The following is a 26888-nucleotide window of genomic DNA, read 5'->3' on the forward strand; positions in this document are numbered from 1 at the left end:
TGCACAGCGGGCCGCCTAGAGCGCCATCGATCAAACTCGGCCGCGATAGGTGCACCCCGCTGGATCAGAGAGAAGGAGCGGGCAGAGCGTTCCCTCGGCGTCCTCTGCCGCTCGCACGCCGGAGACAGAGGAGAGCGCCGGTGTGTCTCCGTCCTGCCCGCCTCCTGGAGCTGCCGCCATGGCCATGTTGCCCGCGGGCCGGCTCGGGACCGCTATCCGCCTGCTGCTGCGGTATGCAAGAGGCGGGAGGTGGGCTGGGCGGTTCCGAGGGGCCCGAAAGAGGTCGAGGTTAGGCGAGTTCACGTGCCAGAATCCCATCGGAATCCCGCCTTTCCCGCGTGAGGGATGAGGCGCCCACGCGCGCTTTTTCCGCCGTGAAATGTTCAAAGCTGTTTCGGGTGCTTCCCGTTTGGTGGTGCCCGCAACAGCTCTGAAAGGTGGGCCGCCCTCGCTAACCCCAAATCACCATCGAGGGCGCGAAGCTGGTGGTGGCAAGTTTGCCAAAGGCCGACCTGCTGGTTTTTATGGCTGAGGCGAGACTTAAAACCAAAACTTCCTGCTTCCTGGCTCCTGCTTTTAGTCAATAGGCAAGGAGTGGGTAGGAGCTTAAAACTGATGGAAGGGGTTCCCAATGGTCATCTAGTCCAACTCCCTGCAACACCAAGAGAAGGTCAGCCACTGGCCAGTTTCTGCTGGACAGCCTAGGGCTATCTCTGCAGATGTCCCCCTCCCCTTTGTTCTCAATATCCAGTTTCTAGTCACAAACAGCAAGTTTGAGAAATAGTCCGGGTAGAAACGGAAGATAGAAGCTGTGAACTGTCTGGACTGTTTTTGACAAAAAATGGTAGATTAGTTGGCTCTTGATTTGTTCCAAGGTAATTTTTATGTTTATAAGTAAGAAGGCACATTTGAAGTTACTTAAGCCCTACTAGGATATGAATATACATTCTTGCTTTGTGGAGCAGAGGACTTCCTTTTTGAAAATTAGAGTAGACCGTGCAAGATTGAAGTCAGTCCACCCTGCTCATCACCTGCTCTGGTGACAACTATCTGCTCTGAGTTATCCCACTGTGGAGCTCACAGTGCAAAAACAAATTTATCTACACCTCACATTGGAAAACACTTCAAGCTTTTAAAAATGCCTTTTAGTAATATGGACATTCTGAAGGAAATCAGCCCTGAGTGCTCACTGGAAGGACAGATCATGAAGCTGAGGCTCCAATACTTTGGCCACCTTATGAGAAGAGAGGACTCCCTGGAAAAGACCCTGATGTTGGGAAAGATTGAGGGCACAAGGAGAAGGGGACGACAGAGGACGAGATGGTTGGATAGTGTTCTCAAAACTACGAACATGAGTTTGACCAAACTGCGGGAGGCAGTGGAAGACAGGAGTGCCTGGCGTGCTTTGGTCCATGGGGTCACGAAGAGTCGGACACGACTAAACAACAACAATATGGACATCTCCTTAATTATTATTTTTTTAAATTACAGTTTTGTTGGTGCTGAGAGGTGTTGCTTCTCCCCCTTTTCCACAGCACCTACACCAATCCATGTTTATATCACCCTTTCTTCTCACTTGGGTGGCCTTGCTGTTTCTCCTGAAGCACATCTGTTCTCATTCTTTCATTCATTTGCTGCTTGCACAGGTCTTTATGTTGTGAACCATGATGTGCTGACAAACTCTTTGTTGATTTTTCTACAGGCAGCATCAGCCACGAGCATGTGCTATTAGGATGCTGAAGACTACCAGCTCACAGCGAAGTGAAGTCTTGGCAACTCCGCCTCTTGATAATGTTCCCAAGGAGTACTCACCCAAGATTCAGCAGCTAGTTCAAGACATTGCCAGCCTCACCCTACTGGAGATTTCTGACCTCAATGAACTACTGAAGGTGCCAGTGTTTGCATGGGAAGCAGGGTGATTGCTGTACTAGGGAAAGATGGAGCAGCAGACAGCTCATTGTTGGTCATGTATTTCTCTGGGATGGGGTGCTTTGGAATTCCTTCCCCAGTTTTTGTGATGCATACAATATAGAAGGAGGATTAATATTTCTCTTAACACTGCTTACTCTGTCTTTTTCTTCAGAAAACCCTCAAGATCCAAGATATGGGACTCATGCCAATGGCTGGGATGATGCCACCAGCACAAGCAGCAGCTCCAGTAAGGGATCGATTGTTTAACTTGTTGTTTATTTGGGCTGAGTAGCAGCTGTAGCTGGGCAAATGTCTGAATGGAAAACTTCAGCAGCCCTACAAATGAGCATTCTGTTGAGAGCATTGTGTGTGAAGGCACCAAAATATTACATAACAGGCATGTTGATTGCTTGAGGCTGCTGGACTAAGCATGCAGCCAGCCTGTTGTTGCCCTGCATTTAACAGTGGCTTTTGAAGCAGAAAGAGAAGCAGTTCTGCTGCACTGTCATGGAAAAGGTTGTTTCAGTGTTGCTAACTCGTCAGATGACATTTTCCTGGATATTACTGGTGTATAACAAACTCAGCAACTGGAGATGGGAATGCAGGGGTGAGAAAAGTTCTCTGCTAATAGGGGCTTACTTTGTGGTTGTGCTTGGTATCGCAGTCGTCTTGCCACATTTATTTATTTACATACCCTGTCTTATGAACTCTTAAGAAATAAGATGTTCAGAACCAAAATACCATTTACTGTATATAAAAGCCACACAAAGCCGTTAAGCTATCTAAAGAGTAAATAGCACTAACACCAGTGCAGTGGTCCTGCCACTTATGTGAGGTTTAGTTCCAGGGGTCCATGTGTAAAGGCAAAATCATGAGTAGTCTGTCCCTGAAAAAGAGGGTGCCATTGCATCACATATTTTCAGGCCACTGCAACAATTTAAATCTAGCACATGATGTGTTGGGCCTGCAATAACCAAGGATAACCCTGTCATTATTGTGGACATCACAAAGACCTGAGCTGCAGGTGATAGGGAAGCCTGGACATGGATGTTAAACCCTTTACCTAAGATTGGGCAGATAGTTGTAATAACTCTCACTGCAGTTGACATCTCAGGGCTGATACTGCATCAAGAATCAAGTTGGGAGCTGTTGGATCAAAACAGGTCGGCTCGAATTATGCACTGAGTTCTTAGTTCTATATTCCTGGTCAGTAGCGTTCACTAGAATTAAATACTCAGTGGTAGATGTTTTGTTGACAGTTGATTTGGCATTAATGCGTTGCCCCTTGGCCCCTCACACACGCACAAACAAATCCCGCTGCAGCCAACCAAAGACAGTCAACCACATCCTAGGCCACCCCAGCCTCTCACACCACCAAGGAAACATAACAAGCGAATAGAAAGAGATCCTGTCCAAGTGACGCTGAAACAACCCCCCTCCCCCGCGCACACGCTATCTCAAAGAACATGCACTTTACCATCCCACCCCCCCCTCTCCCATCCCCTCCCTCTTTTCTTCCCAATATAAGTTGCCCCTTGGGGCCACACCTTTCTGTGACCCATTCCCCTTATTAAGATTTTCTAAGTACCATGTCAAGACAGTCTTTATAGTAGCTCTGTTTTGAGATCATCTTCCCATCCCAAAAAATGCAGGGATTTACGTAAACTGCATGCAAACACTTCCAAAGATGCAGGCAAGTGCTCCTTAAATGTGAAGATTTCCACATCAAAGTCTCCTTTCTCAAAGGAGGTTACTTATACAACATTATGATACTTCTCCCTTGTAGCCTTAGATCAGCGTTTGCCAACCTGGTGCCCTCCAGATGTCTTCGACTACAACTGCCATCTGGAGCTGTAGTCCAAAACATCTGGACAGCAGCAGGTTAGTGAAAATTGCCTGCTTGTATTACACTGGTTAAGATCTTGAGCATTTGTGGAGCAGATGAAATGTCCATTTGGCCCGCCACCTATTTCCCATTGTGGACAATCAGAAGTTTCTGCTCCATATGCTGGGCCTTTCAAGTCAATAACAATTCGCCTGCTATTACTTCCAGTAACTGATTAGATATGCTCATTGGGCCACTTCCAGTAATAAAAAGCTGGTGTTCAGTTAAGGCAAGGCTTTTGGGCTGACCTACTGTCTCTATTCCTTCATCATTAAAGGAGAACTAGCATAGATGGTGAGGTGTTTTAATCTTCTTTCTAGTTTACTGTTGATTTTGATCAACTCTTAAATGTTTTAACTACTTGCTTCTAACTTTTCATTGATGGTTTTCATTTCTTGTAAACCGCATAACGGTTTTGTTGCAGTCAAGTGCTATATACATTATGGTTAAATAAAAATAAAGATTCAGCAATGGTCTTGCAGCCCAACACAAGAATTTAGGGGAAATAATGAAGGAGTAGCTGGTGCAAGTTTTGTTAGATCTTCCCTCTGTATTTGGTACTTTGGTACTACCATTGGCTAATGAAACTTCAGGGATGTGAGGGTCAGGCTCCTGTTGCCAATTGTGAGTGGGTTTTTATCTTTTTTGCTAGGAAGCTGAAGAGGATTTTGTCCCCAAGAAGCCGGAGAAGATAAATTTTACAGTCAAGTTGACTGAATTGAATGCTGCAGATAAGGTGAAACTTATCAAGGAGGTGAAGAATTGTATGCAAGGCTTAAACCTTGTCCAGGTAAGCAGATGGTGCTCAAGGCTGACTTAACAGGTGAATGTGCTAAAGGCTTGAGGGAGGCAAGTTTCCTTTTACTTGTGCCATACAGAACTTAATTATCAAGTAGCCCCATCTACTTGGGCTACTGTTGTGCATTTAATGGTGGTGTAAGTACCTCCTTGCTCTCTGCCTCTTGTCTGATATATCCACAAGAGGTCTGCAGTCAGTACTTAGGGCAAATGCACATTTTGCTTGACCTGTACTTTGATTGTATTGTGTACCAATTTATTCCCCTGGGTCCGGGAGCTTTTCTTTTTCTGTGGCTGTGCCTTCCGAAAATCTGATCCTACCTGCTGAATTAAAGCTCCATTAAGCAAAATCTCTCTTTGGATTTTCTGCACATCCATCAAAAAAGATCTGATTCAGTGGGAAAGATCAAATTTTCACAAGGCACAGTTGCAGAACAATGAGGAAAGCCCTGGGACCTTTAATCAGTACACGGTAATCAGGGGAAATGAATCAGTACACAATACAGGTCAGGTGAAGAGTGGATGAGCCCTTGGTCATACCACCTGGGGGCAGCAAATTACAAAGAGATGAGCTGCCAAAGGAACGTTCACATGAGGAAAGTGAGGAGGTAATGCGGAGTTAGTGGAAGCGAATTTGCATCCTTTGAGATAGTACCAGCTAGTGTGGCAAGTCCCTTACAAATCATGATGCTCCAAAGAGGATTCTTCTAAGCATTTGGACTCTGGTCAGAAATGGCTTACTGTTTCTTGCCAGGAACTTGGCCAGCTGAAAAGTAATACTGCCGCTTCAGCCTAGGAAATGCTTCTGCTTGGCTCATCTTCTAGGCTGTGTAATCTGCCAAGTGGGGAGATAGGGGCGAAGTCACAGAGGGTCCCATACTAGTGGGAGCAGGCAGCAGCAGCTTCTTGGGTTCAGCGTTATCCCTTTCCGTGGCTAACTGGCTCTCTTATCTCTTGCAGGCGAAAAAGTTGGTAGAGTCTCTTCCTCAAGAGATCAAGGCACACGTCTCTAAAGAGGAAGCGGAGAAAATCAAAGCTGCTCTGGAGGCAGCAGGAGGGACTGTCGTTCTGGAGTAACGGTTGGCATCGGCAGCCAAAGGACTAAAGCAGAGCAGGGGAAAGTCCTGCGCTCTGTCACCCACCTGAAGCTTTTATTTGCCTGCTGACTGGTGGTGGTGGGATGCTGTGCAGTTCCATGAAGCTGTGCCCCGCCTTGTTTTCTCTGCAATGTGGTTGTCCACTGAGATGGCCCAGTGTGGGATGAATGTCTTCGGCACAATGGGGGTCTGTTGTTTGTACCAACACTGCAAGGAACTGAATCTATAAAGAGTATACACGGGGGCAAATGCCTTTAGAACAAGTGTTGTGTGAGCAGACTTTCTTGCATACCAGTGTCCCTCCTCACCTGGAAGGGCTCCCTGGTTTGTGCGTTTTTGCACCAGATCCTGCTAGCAGCTCATCTTAGGCTCTCTTGGTGGTATTCAGGGCCACTCTCTTAGCTGCAGTTTCTACCATGACCCACAAGGACAGCCTTCCCAGTTGACTGGGAGGCTGTGGACTCTCCTTCCTTGGAGGTTTTTAAGCAGAGGTTGGATGGCCATCTGTCACGGATGCTTTAGTTGAGATTCCTGCATTGCAGGGGGTTAGGCTAGATGTCCCTCTGAGTCCCTTCAGACTCTTCAGTTCTTTGATACTGTGATGGGAATTGTAGCCCGGGTTGGGGAGAAGCATGGTGATGACTAGCCACTCAACATAGAAGTGTAGTGGTCCAGGGACCTGCCTTGCATTGCAGGCAGCTTTCCCCATCATGAGCTGTTCCTCCCCATGAAATAGATTGAATGTGAAAAAGCCTGATCTCTTTTCTCCTCAGGATATTAACTTAAATGACAGGTTTTTCTGCACCAGGTAATCCTGGGCAGGGACGATGTGTTGTGTAGGTCCACACCATGCATAGATACCCTGAGTAATACTAGTTGCCCTGTTTCTTTCCACCTGTTTTCTGCACCAAGAACCTGAGCTCGTGGGAAAATCTCTCTGGCCATCTTCCAGAACTCCTGGCTGTTCTCTGTTACAAGTGGGTCAGTTTTACACTCCTTCCCTCAACCCCATCGGATGTGATTTATAGGCAACTCGGCTTTTCTTACTGCCGGGCCCTCGCTGGCTTGTAGCTTCACCAAATGAAAATTGGGCAGCTAAATCTATCCAAACAGGAGCTCCTGTTTCAAGGGATGAGGGGAGTCAGTGCTTGGAAGAGACCGTTCTTGGAAGGAGTGGAGCACAAAGGGAAGGGCCTCTGGGACACAGTGAACCTCTTTCAGCCTGTTCCATGTTCTCTTCATAAATGACAGTGTGTTCCTTTTCGCTACACCGTTTTGAAGTGGCCAGAATTGATCTTCTCAGTTGGTTTTAAATAAGACACCCAGTGAAACAAGCTGGGTTATTAGTCCAAAGGCCATATTGTCACACCTTTCACCTTGACTTGTTCCTGAGTTCTATTTGGCAGGTGGGGGGGTATGGAAAGTAATGCCGTATTTGACCACTTTTGCTTTCTTGCCTTCCTCAGCCTCATAAAAGCTAGTTAGTTCCAAGCAGTCTATCCTGGAAGTGGCCAATTGCATAGGCTTTTTGCTAAGAAGCATGGAGTTTGGTTTCTCTTTCTTTCTTGAATGTCTCTTATTAGGCATTTTCCATTAAATCAGTTCACTACAAAATGCCAAATATTCCCAGTGAAGGAACTAGTTTAGGATATTTTTGTCCGATGCATCCCAGCGGTTGTGCACAGAACCTATGCTATGATGTAGTCCTCTGTGGATACAGCCATGCCCTCTTGCAAGAAATTCCACATACTAGGAAGCCCTGATTACTTTCTGCGGTCACATACATCACTTATAGGAGGCCGTGAGTGTGGAGGGAGGCAGCTGCATCCTCCAAAGATGGCAGGTGTATTAATAGTGGGGAGAAAATATTAAAATGGCTAAAGCACTCCAAATTCCTCTCTCGTAACCATACTGTGTGTCTAAATGCCATTTTGTTTTAAACATAAATATGTGGTTTCCTGCTTCCTGTGTCCAGTGCAGTAAAGAACTCTATTTCATCGCCCTTGTTAGTACATCCATCAAGGTGTGTGCTCTTAAAGCAGTTTGCGGGGAGTGGAGTGGGAAGGGATGCTTTTGAAGAGAAGGTTGAACAATAAACAGTGTCCCTGGCCAGCTCAGAGAAGAGCATGATGCTAACATTCGACTTTCAATCAGCTTTGATTTCTGGGTTTTTTGTTTTTTGTTTTTTAAATGCAACAAATAATACAAAATGAAGGAAATGTTTAGAAACATTTATTTGACCCTGCCCATGTATTTCCATGCTTTTGCACACTGGGGGCTAGAAACACACAAAATTAAATTTCCACAGTTTTCTACATCGCCTTCAGCTTCAGACATCTCTGAGATGCTGCATGGTGCAATTGTAGTGAGGCACATATTTAGGCTCTCCTTTCTACTAAAGGTGCTGTAGTGCCACTGTGGCAGTGGCTGCTATGGCAAGACTACTGTTTACAATCCTAAATACAAGAAGAGTTACAGAAACAAGATCCAGTAGCCTGTGGGTGTTTCACTTGCATCTCTGCCAACTGACACTAGCCGTGCATGGTGGGCACATCAACCTGCAGCAATGGTACAAATGTCACAGAACACCCCACTCCTGCCCCTCCCACATACAGGTCCTAGCTTCAATCTCTGGGATATCAGAAATACTGGAGAGCCACGGCCAGTCCAAACAAGACCGTACTGAACTGGATGGACTAATGTTCTGACTTCATGTAAGGGGGTTTCATATGTTCTCTCTACATGCAACAGACAAAACTATGAGGTAGCCAGCACTTCCACTGGAAGAGGTCAAGGCCCATCAACAACAAGTACTCCAACGTACAAGCGCTCCCAAGGTTTTTCCTCCAAAGGAACTCAAATCCCCTGCCAGCCCAAACAGCCAGTATTAACAGCATGAAGGAACATAGCAGCATTCAGGCTACCATTTAGACAAGGAAAGTGGGAGTGCCATTCTGGTTGCCAGAGCCATCTGGATCTATGGCCCAGTACATAGCAAAAGGTCCATATATGGAATGTTAAGCCACAGGCTCCCTAAGAGAAGAGTTTGGCTAGGGTAGAGCAGCTGATAACATTCAGATCACAATACAGAATATGTTTGTGTTGGTTTCAAGGTGCAGTGGGAGAAGAGAAGTTTATTGCGAGAGGTGAGGGTAAGTGGATGGGGACAGAGAGTGTGGGCAAATAAACACTGCCAGGAAGCTTTCAAGAGGCAGGTCAACAAACTAGTAGCTCAGGGAAAGTGTAAAGCAATGAGAAAAATGTTGACCCTCATCTCAGGCAAAGCCAGTAAATTTGATCCTCATCTCAGGCAAAGCCAGTGACCACAGGGCTGGAAGAAAAGTGGCAGGATCTGATCCAAAGAGCTCTATAACTGGACCCTTGTCTCCCAGAGGCCTGGCCCACTGCATGCCTTTTTCCTACTCATCTCAACATGAACCCAGAAATCTAGGACAGGGGTGCTCAAAGTTGGACCACAACAACCATCATCCTTGGCCATGAGAGCACTACATTAGCCACTCCTGTTCTAGGTAAAGCCATTGCTCACTGTGCCAGCACAGGATTAGCACATGAACGGGCCTGGATCCCAGCTATCACACTCCTAGCTGAGAAGATGAGAAACCAGCAGACTCTTAGGACAATACAGTGTGGTGCCCTATCAGATCACACGTAATACAAGGGCTAATGGTCTCACTCTGACAACTCTGGGCCCCCACAAAGCCCACAAGTCTGCTTGGTTTCGCTAGACTGTTGTATCTTCAGTCTCTGTCAGTGCAAGGGAAATTAGGAACCATCTTATCGCTGGCCAGAAAGCACGTAGCTCAGGGATAGGAGGATCATACTGTTTGCGCTTTGATGTGTTAAGAAAGTGAACACTGATAGAGAGCAGACTTCGAGCTAGAGCTGGCGCTGGTACAACAATGCTTTGATAATTCAGGTGTTGGCTCAAGGTAAGTAATATTTTGTCAGAGCAAACTTTGGTGCTAGTTAAGAATTATATGTTATATAAATTATTAATCAATCAACTCCCACCCTTCACCCTAAGGTCCAAATTATAAGGTCATAGAATCATAGAGTTGGAAGAGACCACAAGGGCCATTGAGTCCAACCCCCTGCCAAGCAGGAAACACCATCAGAGCACTCCTGACATATGGTTGTCAAACCTCTGCTTAAAGACCTCCAAAGAAGGAGACTCCACCACACTCCTTGGCAGCAAATTCCACTGTCGAACAGCTCTTACTGTCAGGAAGTTCTTCCTAATGTTTAGGTGGAATCTTCTTTCTTGTAGTTTGGGTCCATTGCTCCGTGTCCGCTTCTCTGGAGCAGCAGAAAAAAACCTTTCTCCCTCCTCTATATGACATCCTTTTATATATTTGAACATGGCTATCATATCACCCCTTAACCTCCTCTTCTCCAGGTCCACCATTTCCTGTTTAGGGCAGTGTGACTCACCAAGAATGGCAGTTCAGCCTAACAGTGATCTCTTTGCTATCCTGGAGTTAGAGACAATATGCCAATCTCTAGGATCTTATTGCTTTTTGAGGACCAGTTTTTGCACACATGCAAGCCACTTGATAGCTTGCAGCCAAGAGTGGGAATAGACATTATGCTTGTGGGCTGAATGATGCTGGCCTGTGCCTTCAACAGTTCTTATCTAGTGCCATCATATTAGTGAATATTTCTGCTCCATATGATGAGGATACCCAGTGTGATGGTTGCCCTTCACTGTGTATAGAATTTGCCAAGGGGATGCCATCTTCTGTGGCATTCAGCTCCCTGCAATCCTAAACGTCAATAAACACAGTAGGACTTGCATCTGAGTAAATATCCATAGACCTGGCCTATGAATACAAGGACTGTTGCCAATGAAAGATAGTGTGATTGAGGCGATATGACACAGCTTTGAGATGCGGGGTTAATATTGTAAACAGGTTTTTCAGATATTGCAAACAGTCACTGCCAACAGTTTTTTCTTAACAAACATTCCCTGGAAAGGGTAAGTTCTTAAATGAGGGGGCAGGAGACATAAGGGCTGGTATTTTGATGCCAATCATGTCTGTTACAAGGCTGCAAAAATATCCACCTGCGCTAGGAACACACACTTTCACAATAAACATTTCTCTCAGCACTCCGAAAGTCATATGTAGAACAAGAAACTACAATGGCGTTATGTACAATAAGTGTTTGGCTGATGTAACGCAAGAACAAATCCAGGTTTGCCGCCAAATATACACTTGACAGGGAGTTGTTGTTGCCAGCTAGTGCACTCTTCTCCTTTTGCAATTGTGTTTGACCTATCTATTTGTTGTTGTTTAGTCATGTCCGACACTTCATGACCCCATGAACCAGAGCACGCCAGGCACTCCTGTCTTCCACTGCCTCCTGCAGTTTGGTCAGATTCATGTTAGTAGCTTCGAGAACACTGTCCAGCCATCTCGTCCTCTGTCGTCCCCTTCTCCTTGTGCCCTCAATCTTTCCCAACATCAGGGTCTTTTCCAGGGAGTCTTCTCTTCTCCTGAGGCGGCCAAAGTCTTGGAGCCTCAGCTTCAGGATCTGCCCTTCCAGTGACCACTCAGGGCTGATTTCCTTCAGAATGGAGAGGTTTGATCTTCTTGCAGTCCATGGGACTCTCAAGAGTTTCCTCCAGCATCATAATTCAAAAGCATCAATTATTTGGCAATTAGCCTTCTTTATGGTCCATCTCTCACTTCCATACTCCACTACTGGGAAAACCATAGCTTTAACTATAGGGACCTTTGTCGGCAAGGTGATCTCTGCCTTTTAAGATGCTGTCTAGGTTTGTCATTGCTTTTCTCCCAAGAAGCAGGCATCTTTTAATTTTGTGACTGCTGTCACCATCTGCAGTGACCATGGAACCCATGAAAGTAAAATCTCTCACTGCCTCCATTTCTTCCCCTTATTTGCCAGGAGGCGATGGGACCAGTGTTGTTTTTTTTTTGATGTTGAGCTTCAGACCATATTTCGCGCTCTCCTCTTTCACCCTCTTTAAAATGTTCTTTAATTCCTCCTCCCTATCTATACTGTACCACAAAACCCAAAAAAGGAGGGGGGGCGAGGAACTGTGTGTGAATTTACAACGAAGGAGTCAGCAGCAGCTTGGCTGCTCGATTTAAACAGAGCCAGGATTTCCTTCCAGATTAGCCATGATCTTGGCGGGCAGCGGAGATCAGCGGCGCCCGACGCTGCAGAATCCGTCGTCGAAAGGTGATTGTCCAGAAGCCGGAATGCGCGGGGGCGGACAAAGACGGGGGCTCCGCCTGAGCGGAGGAAGGCTGCGTACCCTCTCCCGGTTACTCTCCCTCCCCGGTACACCCAGCCGGGCCTCCGCGTTGCTCTTTTAAGGCGTCCCTCCCATGGCGGGCGTTGCCCCTTTAAGGCCTCGTCGGTTCAGTGCAGGGAGCGGCGGCGGTGAGCAGGAGGAGGCGGCGGCCGGGCTTCCCGGGTCCGGGCAGCGGGGAGGTGAGGAGCAGCAGCAGCCACGCAGAGCCGGCGGCGCGATGGTGGAGAAACGCGTGTCCCGCTGGTACTTCGGAGGCCTGGCCTCGTGCGGGGCAGCCTGCTGCACCCACCCGCTAGACCTGCTCAAGGTGCGTCTTTGCGTTAGAGAAACCCGCCAGGAAAGAAGACAGGGCACCCCTTTCCCCGGCGACGGATGGGGGGACCTGGCCCCTAAAATCCCTCTCCGGCCCTCTGCCTCCCGTCTTCCCCCTGGGCTCCCCTGCCCTGATCTCTGCTGGCCCCATCCCTGCTATTTGTCTCTCGCCGCCCCCTCCGCTTCAATATTGCCGCGTGTTTCCTTTGCAGCTTGGGAATTCCTTGCGCCGCTTCCTTTCCCCGCTTGGCTGCAGGCAAAGGTGGCTCAACAGCAAAGTGCTCTAAGGAGAGGTTCTTCACCTCTAACCTACCATTTACGTCTAAGGCAGCGCGAGCGACGGCAAGGCGAGGAGACACTTCCTTAGCCCACCCCCACTCTGGGTTGGAGACTATAGGGGGTTGACAGTGGCGTGGCATTTCCCTTTTCTCCTCTCCCCCCCCCCCCTTACAATGATTTCTATCTGCCATTTTGGCTCCGTTGATAACTAGGAAGTTGGAACTGCCTGGGCACCACCACCGTGGTGCACAGATGTACCCCGTTTCCCAGGCAAGAGACGTGGCCTGTGGTTGGTATTCTGGCCCTGGCTGGCACCCCTTGGTGTCTCGTTTCCTGGGCACAGCAGACTGGCATCTGCTGCCGCTGTGTGCCCTGTAGTGGCTCCCTCTGGCCAGACGGCGTTGGCTGCCTTCCAGGAAGCAGTGCCTAAGGAGCTAACTGAAGGCAACAGTCTTGAGTCTGTTCAGATTGATTGATTGATTGATTAAATTTGTATTCAGCTGAAGATCACAGGGCAAGTTCGAAACATAAAAATACAAAAACGAGAACAGACACCTCCCCCTCATTTCCAGTTCATTCTATGTAAGGTAAAGGTAAAGGACCCCTGGACAGTTAACTCCATTATGTGTAGTATAATTTGACCAGCTAGCATTCTCCACTACGAATTAGAGAGCACAGATCAAGGCATAATTATCATCACAGTAGTTTGGCCCCTGCTCTGTTAAATATTACTGTACTGTACTTGTAAAACAGGTATAGCCTGTCTAGTTTCTAGCTTCTACTGTGTGTCAAGTGATATAGAATTTGCTCAGCATTTTCTTGGTTTGAGAGACTGAGGCCTAATTGTGTTGGTTTGGAAGTGAGGACTTCCAAGATAACAGCTTGAATTCAGTGGCAGTATCTCCTGGTATGAATGGAGGCCTGCAAAAAACAAAGAGGCCCCATTCAGCCACGATTCTGCACTTCTGGCATTGTGCAGACCCCTCACAAGTGGCCAGATACCGTAGTTTCTGCCCTGAAAGGCAAGCGCACAGAGGGAATGTGGCATGTCCAAGGTCAGTGGGGCCATTAAGAGTTTCTCTTAATGATCTCTGGCATGCAGCCCTGATCAGCAGATGCAGTGTTTTCCCGTACTCTGTTGAATGGGTACAGATAAATTATTTTCTTTTGCCTTGTAATCTTTATTGCTGTTATTTCTCAGTTAGTCGTCATAGTGGGCGTTCTTAAGTTTTTTTGTTTTCTGTTTTAAAAACAGAATCCAAGGTTCCTCAAATGTACGCGAAACACATTCGTCCTTGACATGGGGCAAGCCAATCAGAAAGGAAGAAAGAGGGAGGCCAAAACATGGGGAAGAATTCAAACAAACATTCTGGCAAGGCAAGCATTTCTGTTTGCTCAAGGGAACAGTCCTCCCTTTCCTCACCCATGTGGTGTTCTAAGGGTTCTCCTGATTCCTCCCTACAAGCCAATTTGGGGAACGTGGGGTGAGGAGAGGGGAGAAAGCCCCATTGCACTAGTAGCAGTCCTCGTGTGGGCTTCTTCGAGCTGTGCCAGTTAGTCACATCTGTCCTATAATCCAGGAAGACACCAGTGTCAACAGGCCTCTCCTGGCTGCTCTCTAGATCTCCACACAGAAGCCTGCTTGGGATTTTAATGATAACTTTTCTAAGCCCTTTTATTACCCAACTGTCCCGCCTTTCTTTTGTGTGTACCTAGACGAGATCGGCCAACTGCCTTTCTCTGTCTACTCTAGGGCCTATTTCTCAGGGGTAATCTGTCAGTGGCCACAACATTGGTGATAAGTGAGGCTACATCCTGTTTCCACCTTCCTTTCTGCCTGGCCCGGCCCTTGCCCCTTTCCCCATCTCTTTGTCACCTGCATGAACTTAGGCCAAAAGTTGCATGCAGTCTAAAAGTGGTCTCTGAGGCGTTGCTCATCATGGCAGCAAGGTGTCCCCAGCTTTGGTCCTTGCTCTTCAAAGTCAAATGTCAAAGACTGCATACACAACATACATCTGAAACACACTCACACACCTTAGAGAATCCTGGGAACCCTAGTTTACTCCGTCACAGACCTACAGTTCTCAGCACCCTTATCAAACTGCAATTCCCAGGATTCTGTGGGGGTGGGAATGTATGGTGTGTACATGGCCCAAGTCTGCCCCACAGGCTGCTTTAAAGCTGACAGAAAGGGGATGGACTTGTCAAACTCAATAAACTTGAAAGATAGCTTTCTTAGGAGGGGAGTTTGTGGGGCTACGAAGTTTTTCTGCCCAGCCACTGACAAGTTACCAGGCAAGGCCTGTTCTGAGATTCTCACCCACTTCACCCGCCTCCCCCTGAGCATTCTGCATACTTAGCCCTGGTCCCTAATGGGGTGGGAACATTCTTTTCCCTTGTTATGGTCTGGCAGGGGCACACTAATGCCAGCATGAAGCTGCTAACCCTGGAGATTCCTGCAGATTTGAGCCTCCATCGTTTGCTTTCCCTGTGTCACTGCTGGGCCTGCCAGCTGCTTGATGAGCACATTCCAGCTTCATCCTTCACAATGGGATCTTTGAGCTGCCACTGGCTGCCTGGGAACACTGCCCATCTGAACTGCTGTCCACCGCTTCACTGCCCTCTCCTGGCTACTGGTACTTCTGCAGCCTCAGCTGATGTGTGTTTCCACCGGGGGCTGCTTCAATCCACTTGCTTCTTAAAAGGGTGGGTCTTACCAAAAATGGCGAAGCTGTGGGTCTTGTTGTTGTTGAACTCTAACCCCTGCTCCTAGAAGGCTCTTGGATTGATTGATTGATTGATTGATTGATTGATTGCTTTTATTTATTTAAATTAAATTTATTTAAATTTATATATTTATATAAAATATATTTTATTTTATTTATTGCTTTTCTCCCAAAAACTCAAGTACATGGTTTCCCTGCTCATTTAATCCCCAGGGCAACCCTATGAGGTAGTGCCTGGCTCTGCGGCCAAGTGAGGATTTGAACCCTGGTCTCCCAGCTGCTAATCCGACACGCTAACCAATATAGAATCACTGTAGAGTTGGAAGGGACCACAAGAGTCACTTCGTCCAATCCCTTGCAATGCAGGGATATTTCGCCCAATGTGGGGCTAGAACCCACAACCCGGAGATTTAAGAGTCTCATGCTCTACCAACTAAGCTATCCCCAGCTGCCTATAAAACATTGGTACATTTGCATTCAAGAACCTCCAGTCAGATAATTGCTTGGACTCCTTGTTCCTTACAGTAATATCATGCAGGATGGGAGAAGGCCAGTGTCGAGAAGTGCAAGTGTTTTGTACTATTTCATTTCTGGGTCCAGTTCAGAACTTGTGTAGGCGACATTCTCTTGTTGCTTGAATTGACCTCTCCCCTTCTTCAGGATAAGGGCTGGTTGGCCAATGGCCCTGCCAAGGTTTTTTTGATTTTTATCAACGTGGCAGCCTTTCACCTAAATTCTCTCCAAGTTGGCTGTACAGTACTATAAACACGAGCTGCTCCACTGCGAGGTCAGGGTGCTTGCAGGTGGGATGGTAATCTGGGAAACCAATGTTGACCTGCATTTCTAAACTACAGAAGCAGATGGGTCAGCAATCGTCTGTGGATGCAGGCACCAGACTGTCCAGGGAAGCCCCTTGCCATGGCTGGAACAAGTGCCTTGCGGCTGTGATTGCAAAACCCTCCAAAATTAATAGCACCCATTAGGTTATGGGGTGAAGAATGCAGGAATCTTCTTACAGCTCACTGGGGGGAATAATATCTGGGAGAAATTGGGGGAGGTAGCTGGGAGGTAAGACTTGTATTTCTGGAAGGAGTAGGTTTTGTTGGGCAAGCCACATGTCCCGATGGAGGGGAAAGGGTTTTGTAAAAGCAAGGAAACCAGAAGTTAGGAATCCTTTTCCACATTTTATGGGGGAGAGTGGAGCAGGATAGCAAAATATAAATTCTTATGCAAAGGGATTGTCTCTAGGGGGGAAAAATCAGTCATAGCTTTAAAAATAGAAAGAATCTCTCCTTAAGCTCTGGTGGGCAGTATTCTTGGAGTAAAAGATTCAAAGTGAATGTTTACAATGAATTCCTGAGATCTTGTTGACGTGGAGTTGCAGTTTCATTTGTTTGCTCTATCAGAGGTGCATGGGCCGTGGCTGCTTAATCTTTTCCTTCCCCTGGCCCCCCTGGAATATCCCTCGGAGAACGAAGAGCCTGGCAAATCCAGCCTGACCTGTTTGCTACCTGCTTTTCTTGCCTCTAGGTCCACCTGCAAACCCAGCAGGAAGTGAAGATGCGCATGACGGGCATGGCCTTGCGTGTGATTCGCAACGATGGCTTTCTGGCCCTCTACAGTGGGCTTAGTGCCTCCCTCTGCCGGCAGGTGAGTTGTTGGGCCGCTGCAACAATTGCTTTACCCTGGTCTGTTCAGCCCTGCTCCTTTTGTCTGGCTCCCCATGCCAGCCTTCTGGTTCCATCACGCTACCCGTGAGAGTTCTGCAGCTTCTTCCAGCACCCTTCAAAGCGTATTCCACAGATTTAACACTGAGACTGTGTTTGACTTCACAGACAGAGCTTTGTAAATTAGGTCGACTTGCAGTCTCTGAAACTGAGAGGCCATTTGGTCACAGTTAACGGCAAAAATCCCGCAGAATATTGTCAATAGAATATAAGGATCCAATAGCCCCTGCCATCTGAGAAGGTCAAGCAGGTTTTTAGACTAGGAATTTCTGAAAAGAGGCATGTGCTTCTAAGCTATGTCCTCCCCAAGACTTTGATGAGTCAGGCATCTTGTGCAGATGAGGAGAAGCTGAGAGAAGCGACAGCTTCTTGAGTTGTATCCTTCTTCCCTTTTAATAGCTTGTTTATTTAGCAGTGCACTGACAGTCACAATGGCTCCCTCCACTCCTGGCACACTGGCACACGACTCTGCAAGGGAATTCTCAATCCTTGCAAGTGGCTCTGTAATAACGTCACATTGATTTCTGCAGTCACCATAAGCCCTGCTTGAATATCATTCTGCTTGCAGAATCTATGATTCCTGAATAGTTGGGTGTTAGGGTTGGCCTCTGCTACGGCAAGCAGGGTTTGGGGAAGAAGAGAGCTTCATTTGGGGTCGCACCTCTTGCATATATACCGGGTGGTGCCTGTTGATTGGCGAAAAGGACACTGCTGCCATGGCTCTTAAGGGCACAAGCGCCATAATGCAAAGGCTGTGGTCATGCCCCAGCGCAGGGGCTGCGCCATTGCCAAGCTGATGCCATGGCTGAACGGTGATTCTGATGAGCGATTGCCCTGTGCTGGGCAGGACCAGGGCCTGAGAGCTGCTGCCAACCTGCTCTGACTCTTTCTGCTTCTCCAGATGACGTACTCCCTCACCCGCTTTGCCATCTATGAGACTGTACGGGACCACTTGAGCCAGGGTGCCCAGGGGCCAATGCCCTTCTACCAGAAGGTGCTGCTAGGTGCAGTAGGAGGTGAGCTGGGGCTTGGCAAGCGCAGGATGTCGGGCCACGCCAGTGCAGGCTGCACAGCCCCCTTTCACCTGCTGTTCTCTGGTTGCAGGTTTCACCGGTGGGTTCGTGGGGACCCCAGCGGACATGGTGAATGTCAGGTCAGTGGTCTCCTTCCCCTTTCCCTATGGCTGTGCTTCAACCTTGCCCAGTTCAGCTCCCCGTGACCTGTTCACTTGACTCTTTACACCCCTACTGAACTCGGGGACATTCCATGGGGCTGGATAAGCCCACACAAGGACTTTCGCCAGTTCAGTGGTGTTTTCCCTCTTCGTGCCCCCTTAAATTGGCTCGGGTGGGCAGGGGGGTTTGGAGAGTCCCTGCAGCAGCATGCGGGGGGAGGAGAGGGCTGATCATTTCACCATCAGAAATGCTTCTGCTGACAGAGAAATCTGCTTAGTGCTAGCTGGATAGCTCAGTGGGTTAGAGCATGGTGCTGAAAATGCCAAGGCTGCAGGTTTGATCCCAGCTGCATATTCCTGTATTGCAGGGGGCTGCATTAGATTATCCATGGGGTTCCTTCCAACTCGATAATGATGATGATGTACTATTTATACCCCTCCCATCTGGCTGGGTTCACCAAGCAACTCTGGGTGGCTCCCAACAGAATATTAAAAACACCAAACATTAAAATCTTCCCTTCAGATGTCTTCTAAAAGTCAGATAGTTGGTTATTTCCTTGACATCTGATGGGAGGGTTTTCCACAGGGTGGGCGCCACTACCGAGAAGGCCCTCTGTCTGGTTCCCTGTAACCTCACTTCTCGCAGGGAGGGAACCGCCAAAAGGCCCTCGGCGCTGGATCTCAGTGTCTGGGCTGAACGATGGGGTGGAGATGCTCCTTCAGGTATATGATCACAAAATTCTGAACAGCTACACAGAATTTAGCCCATTGTCTCTGTGGTTCGCCTTGCTCTGGGGCAAACTCAGCATCCTATGGTGGCGGGGGTGGGTGGGTGTGATTTGGGAAAGGCTTTTGTCTCCCTTCCCTCATGAAAGTGTCCTTAACGCTGTGATGCTCTTCCCTCCACAGGATGCAGAATGACATGAAGCAGCCGGTGCATCTGCGGCGGAAGTGAGTGTCCAGATTGCAGAGGGGGGTTGTACAGGAGATGCACAAGTGCGGGAGAGGCAAATAATAGCATTAAGGAGGCGGACCCTGTGAAAGCCTTTATCCCTCCGTAAAGGGTTGTATTGAAGCTGCATGGCCACAGAGGGGCAGCATGGATCCTCAAATTCCAATTGTTTGAAGCTCAAAGACACCTTTCTGAATCAGGACAGCACCCCCTGGCAACCAAAGCCCAGGGTTCTATAAGTCCCTACTAGATCTGGAAGAGTCTATAGTTGCAGCCTTCTGTCTGGTGTGGCCAGCAGAAGTAGCAGCTGCAGCAAGATGGGTTTAGGTGTCTAATATGGTCTCTCTTTGCTTTCTAGCTACTCACATGCTCTGGATGGGTTGTATCGGGTGCTTCGTGAAGGTAAGGATTTGGTCAGCGCGCAGTGTGGCTAGTTTGAGCTTCTGAGAGGCCACAGGGAGCTCACCCTGAATGAAAGAAATTGGCCTTGGGGAGAATCTGCTGCAGCCTCAGTCCCCTTTTCTATATGGAAGTGGGAGCTGTTAGGTTACAGGCCAGTCCCGGTGCCAGGAAGCTGGCAAAACCAGTGCCAGGAGGAGGGGCAACACCATCCAAGGCAAACTACCTGGAAGTAAAGCTGGTGGCAGGATGAGAGCCTGCGAAAGTTGCAGGTACAGCCTTTGTTTAGTGGCTCTTTGGGATCAGTGATGGGAGCCACTTGCAAGCTCCTCTTGAGTCTGGCAGCCGCTGAACGTTTGGAAGGGAGAGGGGTGAGTAAGCTGATGGGAAGTGCAGGGGAATATGGTGACCTGGAGTTCACACGGGTAGAATTCAGAGTTGACCACATACTTGGCTTCTAGAGCGTCACAGAGAACAAGCATATGGGGCCCAGGGAAAAGGGAGAGAGGAGACTAAAAGGGTTGTCCCTTTGTGTGTGTTAGAGGGGGGCAATGGGGGGAGAGGGAGATTGGCAAGTGGAGAAAATAAGACCCACCCCTCCTGCCTTTAAAGTCCAGTGGAAGGATGAGGAATGGTAGCTTCCTGCTCCATGTTGCTCTGGAAATTGAGGAGAAAAGGCAAGGAGCAGAGTCTACAAGTCATGCAGCCTTCACTGGTTCAGATCCACTGTGGCTTGCCCCTAGGCAAGTGCGCATAGATTGGCAGCTGGACTGGGTTTCAAAAAGTGAAACTGTGCAAGAGCAGAGAGACCCAGTCTGAGCGACTGCCCCTGTCCTCTGTCCCTGATTAGTTTCAGCAGTGTTCTCTCTTCCACAGGCATCTAATAGGAGATCTTATCTTCTCTGATGCTTTGATTTCTAACCACAGATTTATATTTTAATCTTCCAACCACAGATATTTTATTGTGATGGGGCATCAGTATCTCTGCCCTATCAAGGCTTCTGATCGTCTGGCTTTGGCTAAATGAGGAGCTATTTCATAGCCTTTTAAAACCAGCCTGTGCTAGAATACAGTGAAGTCTTTTATGGATTGGCTCTGCTTTCTAAGCACCTAGTAGATTATAACCTCATTCCTGTATCTTTGGGAGCAATAGAGGATATCCATTCCTGGGCAGTGTCTTAGGGGCTGGGAGGCTGTGGTTTCTGAAGAGTTGACGAGCAGAAAAGCACTGCTGTTTGTAGACTGTGCAACCTGGTGAGCTCTACCCTGTATACCCCATGCCTTGAATCCCTTTTGTCTTTGCAGAGGGTGTGAAGAAATTGTTCTCGGGAGCTTCAATGGCAGCAAGTCGAGGGGCCCTGGTTACCGTTGGACAGGTAGTGATACAAAAAAGAGCCATAGTTGCTGGTGGATGTGCACCTAAATCCAGCCTACATGTGTGCATATTTAGCTAGGCATATACCCACCACAATGCACATCAAGGCCATATCTATATGCCCACTTTTCATCCCAGGCATGAAATCGATTGACATGTTCTCTAGCCACCTGGGGAGGGAAAATAGGATTTAGTACAAATCCTGTCCTGTTACAGTCAGATGTAATGGAAGAGACACCCTCTCTGCATGCAGGGTAAGATTTCTAGTCCAGGCATGACTTCCCCACAAGAGCCAGTCTTCCCATAGGGAGGCTATAGGCAGCTGCGTTCAGACAGCAGGATGCAGAAGGCAGCATGTGTTTGCAAAACCTGCAGACAGCACTAATAGCTTTTGACTCAAAACGTTAAAATGTTTGAAGGCTTCTCTTAGTCTCTGGGCCCAAGGGTAACAGGTTAGTTTGTAGGTTCCTTCGTACTGTCTCTCCTGTCTCTGGGGCTGCAAGGGGGTGGGGGTGAGAGGAGAGGTCAGGCTCTGTAGCAATTGTTTTCTCAAGGTGAGAGATTTGTGCAAAAGGGTGTAAAAGCACAAGTGACCCGGTGTAGGCTGGAGAATGAGATCCTATATTTCCCAGTCCACCTGTGTCCTCAGCATATTGGCTTAGGGCTTTTAAAGATGGGTTAGGCCAGGGGTGGGGAACCTGCAGCCCTCCAGATGCTATTGGACTCTCATCACCCCCAGCCAGCAAAGATAATAACAAGGGTTGGTAGTCTAGAGAGCCCCAAGTTCCCCCGGATTAGGCCAACAACTTCCTTGTCTTCCTGGCAGTACTGATGAGACAGGAGATTTGTCCAAGAGGGCTGAGGATTAGTCACACTTTTGCCACTTGTCCTCCTGATACACTGCAGGGGCTGGTGCCGCTGTCTTGCCTGATCCCTTGTGGTTCAACAGAGAATGGACACTCCGTTTCAGGGCCAGTCTCTCTGCTTGCTCATGAGTGCTGGGAGATTTGGGGCCAGTCTCACATCTTTCTGCTTCTCTGCAGCTCTCCTGCTACGACCAGGCTAAGCAGTTGGTTCTTGGGACCGGTTTCCTCTCCGACAATATTCTCACCCATTTCTTGGCCAGCTTTATTGCTGTAAGTGGATACCTGGGTGTGGGTGCAAAGTCAAGGATTTTATTTTGTTTGTGTGTGTGTATTCATTGGGGCTATGGCGTCTTCGCTCCATAGGACCCACACACATTTCCCCTTCATTTTTGAAGGGGAAAAAGTGTGTCCTATAGAGCGAAAAATACGGTATCTACCATACTTGACTGGGGCTTGTTTTGGGCTTGGTGGGGACCATACATTGTTTAAGCCTGTACTAGGCTCATGACTGCTTTGTAGCTCCTTTGTAAAGCTGTTACATTACTGAGCATCTGCTTGGACCCAGTAGTTAGTCTACTGGGTGCTGTTTGGAATGAATAAGACCATGAGCCTCTGGATTAAGGACTAATGGAGAGAGCAAGGTTTGACAAAGGGGAAAAAGTAAAAGGGAAGGTAGGGCTAATAGCAGGCACTGCAGTGTAGAAGAGGTTTTGCCCAAGAAGTTGGTTTTATAGAAGGCTTTGAAAGGTTGGTGAGAAAGAGAATTAGCTGGATAGAGGGATGGGGTTCTTTAAGGTCTGGGGCACTATGAAGGAGGTGCTTCAGGGAACTATATATTCCAGTGCAGATCATGCAAGATGATTTTGTGGCCTCTACCCATTTATTCTGCTCCATGGCTTAAAAACACAGCACATGCCACACACTAATTTTAGGTAACTGTTTGGTAAACCAGTGGTCTGCAACTAGAGAGAAATGCCTTGCCACTCCCCTGCTTCATCACTGGATTTCTACTCTTAACACAGCGGTGGGGTGAGATATCGCCCTTTCCTCCAACTACCACGTAGCAGTATGTCAGTTGATAACTAGCTTATCAAGTGGGCGTGCTTCTAGTGACATTCACGCCATGCCCTGTAACACAGGATTTCAAAAAGGCTCTGCTGCCATCACACACACACCCCTTTTCATTGCAGGGAGGATGTGCCACATTCCTGTGTCAGCCCTTGGATGTGCTGAAGACACGCCTTATGAACTCCCAGGGGGAGTATCGGGTGAGTGATCTGATCCCTGTCAATGGCTGTCCTGATTTCCAGTCTCTTGATTCATTGGTTGCTTGAACTAAGCATCATCCTATAGATATCACTGGCCTTCTGGCCAGCTTTCTGTTTTTTCTTTTGCTGCTGCTTGGTGCCATGCCCCTGAGCATCATTCTGGCTGCTGCAGCGCTTCATCAGTTTGTGACTGGCAGAGATTGAGCCTTGTAAGGAGAGGAATGGGATCTGTACAGGGGGCTGCCTGGGCATGGGCTGACTTCTTTCTCATTCTCTCTCAGGGTGTCGTGCACTGTGCAATGGAGACAGCCAAGCTTGGGCCACTGGCATTTTATAAGGTAATGCAGATGCAGCAGAAGCATCGATGGGTGATTGCACCAAGTAGACCAGGCACGCAATCCAGACAGCACAACTCCTAGCCCTTCCTAGTCCTGCATTCCTGCCCTTTTGGTCCCCAGCCACTGTGCTTCTCCAGTTTGCCTCCCTATTCCCAAGATGGCTCCACTGCCTCCCTTGCATCCCTTCCCCTGCTCAAGTGCTACAGCTGCATGCCAGGCTACCTGGCCTTTAGGTGATGCCAAGTGAGTGAAAAAGCCTCATATGACTCCAGATACTGGAGTAGATGCATGGGATCAAAATCTGGGCTTCTCTCCACTGGGACCCTTTGCCAGCTGCCTCTTTTTCAAGCCCCACCTTCCCTCCTTGGTCTAGCTGTGCAGCTTGCGGCCACGATTCCAGGATTGACAGAAGCTGACCATAACCAATTTCCTCTTCTAGGGCCTTGTTCCTGCTGGCGTCCGCTTGGTCCCTCATACGGTGCTCACCTTTGTTTTCCTGGAGCAGCTGCGCAAAAACTTTGGGATCAAAGTGTTGGCCTGAGGGAGAAGAGGGCCTGCCTTAGTCAGAGGCATAAACCTGGAGGACCGGGGGCGGGGAGGGCTTGGACACTACGACCCCCACAGTGCCCGGGTATCACACAATATTCCTTTGCCAAGGTGAGGCATTATTAACAGTGCCCTTTTTAGCGCTGCGGCACCAGCTGAACTCTCGCAGAATGCCCCCTTTCAGTGCCTGACAGTTTCTCACAGCTGCTAGCCAACCCTTTGGCATTGCTTGGTGCCTGATGGTATGACAGACAGCCAATCAGAACTCTCTCCTTTAGTGCCCAGTAGCAGTGAGCGGCCAACCTCTTCCCACAATGCCTTTCTCCTATGCCCAGCAGTTCACTGGAGCCTCCATTCATTGCCGTTAGCAGCAGCACCACAATACTGTCTGCCGTGCAGTAGTAACCCTGCTGACCCCACAGCATCTCCTCTTAACGCCCAACAGCCCCACGAATGCCCTTGTCTTGCCCGTTGGCATTGCAACATTTGCTACCACTCGCTACAGGAGCCCTGCAAGACTGAAGTTGCTCCTGCGCTGTGCCATGGGCAGTAACTTGCCTCTTCTGCAATACCACCATATTTCTCTGTCCTCTCAGTCTCCTTCGTTGTTTCTTTGGGGGGGGGGGGAGTTGGGTGCCACGGCCTCCCATCTCCCATTCACCTTGCCATGCTGAGCACTGCTTTCTCCCCTGCTCTTCTGGAGCAGACGTGCATCTCCATGTGGGGAGGTAGAAACTTAATAATAATAATAATGTTCTCTGTCCATTTTTAAATGTTTACGAGTGAACTGGAGAGGGGTTCTATTAGTTAATGGTGGGGCTGTCGATAGCAATACACCTGGCGGGCACCTTTTCCTTCTTACCCTTCAGCGTCCCAGATTTTTAAATGTTTCTACGAACACAAGGTTTCCCTCACTGCGTCCGGCCTCCTCCCTTTATCCTACCTCAGTCTCTTCTTAACCCTCAGGTCTGCTGTATGTGGCACGGATGGCCCCTTGTATTTAACTGTGACTGGTAGTAGTGGTAGCATAGGGCAAGCAACACCGCAGTCTACGGCCGGCCTAGCAAGCCTTGCCTCCTTCATTTTGCTTCTCGCTTTAACCTTGTTCAGCCAAAGCCTCCTGAAACCAAAGGGCCTCCTGGGGGAGGGGCACTAATGAGAGCAGAGAATAGGTTTCTGAGGTATTCCTCTAACTAGCAAGAGCCAAGTTAGCTCAGCCAGGGGGAGAGAACATTTGAATCCCTTGTGACACCTCCTTCGCTTCTCATGTACCCCAAGTGAGCAGGCCTCTTGGCATATGATGGTGGGGGGGGGCTGTCGTAAGTTGGCAAGGCCTTCACGGAGGATCTGGGACGGGGAGAACATGGTCCATATGACCCATGGCATGGGCTAAGGTTGCAGGGCAGGGGGAGGCCCTCTGTTTACTAGGTTTACTCTAGAGTAGGTGTCACAGATAGACATTGTGTGCCTCTTAAGCTGCCAAACTTTCCCTACTCCCTGCCCGATTTATCCTCTGGCAGTTCCTCTGAGCCTCTTGGCAGCTTTGGAGGGAGCCTAGACGGCTGTGAAATCTTTCCACGTTGCCTTGCTTTTTCTGTGATGTTGTCAAGGCCCCATTCTGTAGCACTGAATTTTTTTTTAAAAAATGCCTCTGGATCCGGCCCACGCCTAATGAAGTGATTGTCGTATCGGCCATTTGTCCCTTGTTTCTGCTGGCCTTTGTTTTGCCGGCATGTGGTGCCCCCCTCACCGGTCAGCCCCCCCGGGTGTGAAGCGTCATTCCAGAGGGTAATGATTCTGCGGGGTCGAAGAGCCAGAGCAACTAAATCAGCACTTTTGTAATCATGACAATAAAGTAATTGTGAAAAGCAGGTGTTGCTTGTTCCTGAAGCGCCAGTCCCTTTCAATGTGTGTCATATGACTTCGGATTTACATCCTCCAAGTTCGCTCTGTTGGGAAAATGAGAAGGCTAAACGGTTTTGTACAGTGCTGTTATTTAAAATGTCCCTCAAATGTGGCGTATTGAACCATTTTTAGTTAACAGTTTCCAGAGAGAGAGAGAGAGACGTATTCTCATTTTCAACAGGTGCCAACCTAGCATGGTTGAGTGAGCAGGGCTAGTCCATGTCGCAGCAAATTGCTTCTGTTGCCAGACTTTAAGGAATTTGATGTCCAAATTGTGTAGATCCACTTTCTCCTATGCAGTATCTTGCTGTGGTACAAAGTGCAGTGGGAAGCTACAGGACTTAAGATTGAGTCCCTTTATTGTATGAGGCAAATGGTATAAACCCATGTAGGGGGGTGGACCAGTGTTAGAGCCTCCGCCTTACATACAGAAGGTCCCAGGTTCAGTCCCTGGAATCGGCAGCCCTGTTCTGTCTCAAACAGAGCATGAGGAAGCGGTGTCTCAAACACAGGTGTTGTCCCTAGTTATGGCTGCCAACATTTATCTACCCCATACTGTGTGGCTTGCATGAGAGGTGCGTCTGGACAAGGCGCTAATTGGGCTGTAGAAGAAGGCCAAGGGAATGCAAATTTGTCATCTTAACAAAGCTTAATTAGGTCTGGCAATAACAGCGCTTTGTTCCCAAGCCTGCTCTTTGAGCCGCATTCCAGTATCCCCAGGTAAGAGCAACCTATGGACCTCTTAAGTGGCTGAGGCACATAGCGACAAAAAGACTGGAAGTTGTAGTGCTGTGGTAGGCAACGGGTGGCACTGTGGTCTAAGCCACTGAGCCTCTTGAACTTGCCAACCTAGCAGTTCGAAAGCACGCCAGCGCAAGTAGATAAATAGGTACTGCTGTGGTGGGAAGGTAAACAGCGTTTCTGTGTGCTCTGGCTTCTGTCACGGTGCTCAGTTGCGCCAGAAGTGGTTTAGTCATGCTGGCCACATGACCCAGAAAGCTTTCTGTGGACAAATGCTGGCTCCCTTGT

The 26888-nt window shown here is 48.4% G+C and overlaps 2 protein-coding genes across 2 annotated transcripts; both read left to right on the forward strand.

Moving 5' to 3' along the window:
* The first annotated feature begins 74 nt into the window (after nucleotides 1-74).
* MRPL12 (mitochondrial ribosomal protein L12) lies at nucleotides 75-5954 on the forward strand. The gene is made up of 5 exons (XM_080994108.1): nucleotides 75-231; nucleotides 1703-1889; nucleotides 2084-2158; nucleotides 4449-4586; nucleotides 5555-5954. Exons 1-5 carry the CDS (start codon nucleotides 179-181, stop codon nucleotides 5669-5671), a joined length of 570 nt encoding a protein of 189 aa, XP_080850234.1. The 5' UTR covers nucleotides 75-178; the 3' UTR covers nucleotides 5672-5954.
* Nucleotides 5955-11798: 5844 nt separating this feature from the next.
* Nucleotides 11799-25822, forward strand: SLC25A10 (solute carrier family 25 member 10). Its single transcript, XM_080996607.1, has 11 exons — nucleotides 11799-12299; nucleotides 16840-16959; nucleotides 17938-18052; nucleotides 18141-18189; nucleotides 19120-19161; nucleotides 19521-19564; nucleotides 20867-20937; nucleotides 21980-22072; nucleotides 22993-23070; nucleotides 23352-23408; nucleotides 23848-25822. Exons 1-11 carry the CDS (start codon nucleotides 12066-12068, stop codon nucleotides 23947-23949), a joined length of 1005 nt encoding a protein of 334 aa, XP_080852733.1. The 5' UTR covers nucleotides 11799-12065; the 3' UTR covers nucleotides 23950-25822.
* The last annotated feature ends 1066 nt before the right edge of the window (nucleotides 25823-26888 follow it).

Source organism: Podarcis pityusensis (genome assembly GCF_964106645.2).
Source record: "Podarcis pityusensis genome assembly, chromosome: 2".
In the NCBI taxonomy this organism is placed as follows: domain Eukaryota; kingdom Metazoa; phylum Chordata; class Lepidosauria; order Squamata; family Lacertidae; genus Podarcis; species Podarcis pityusensis.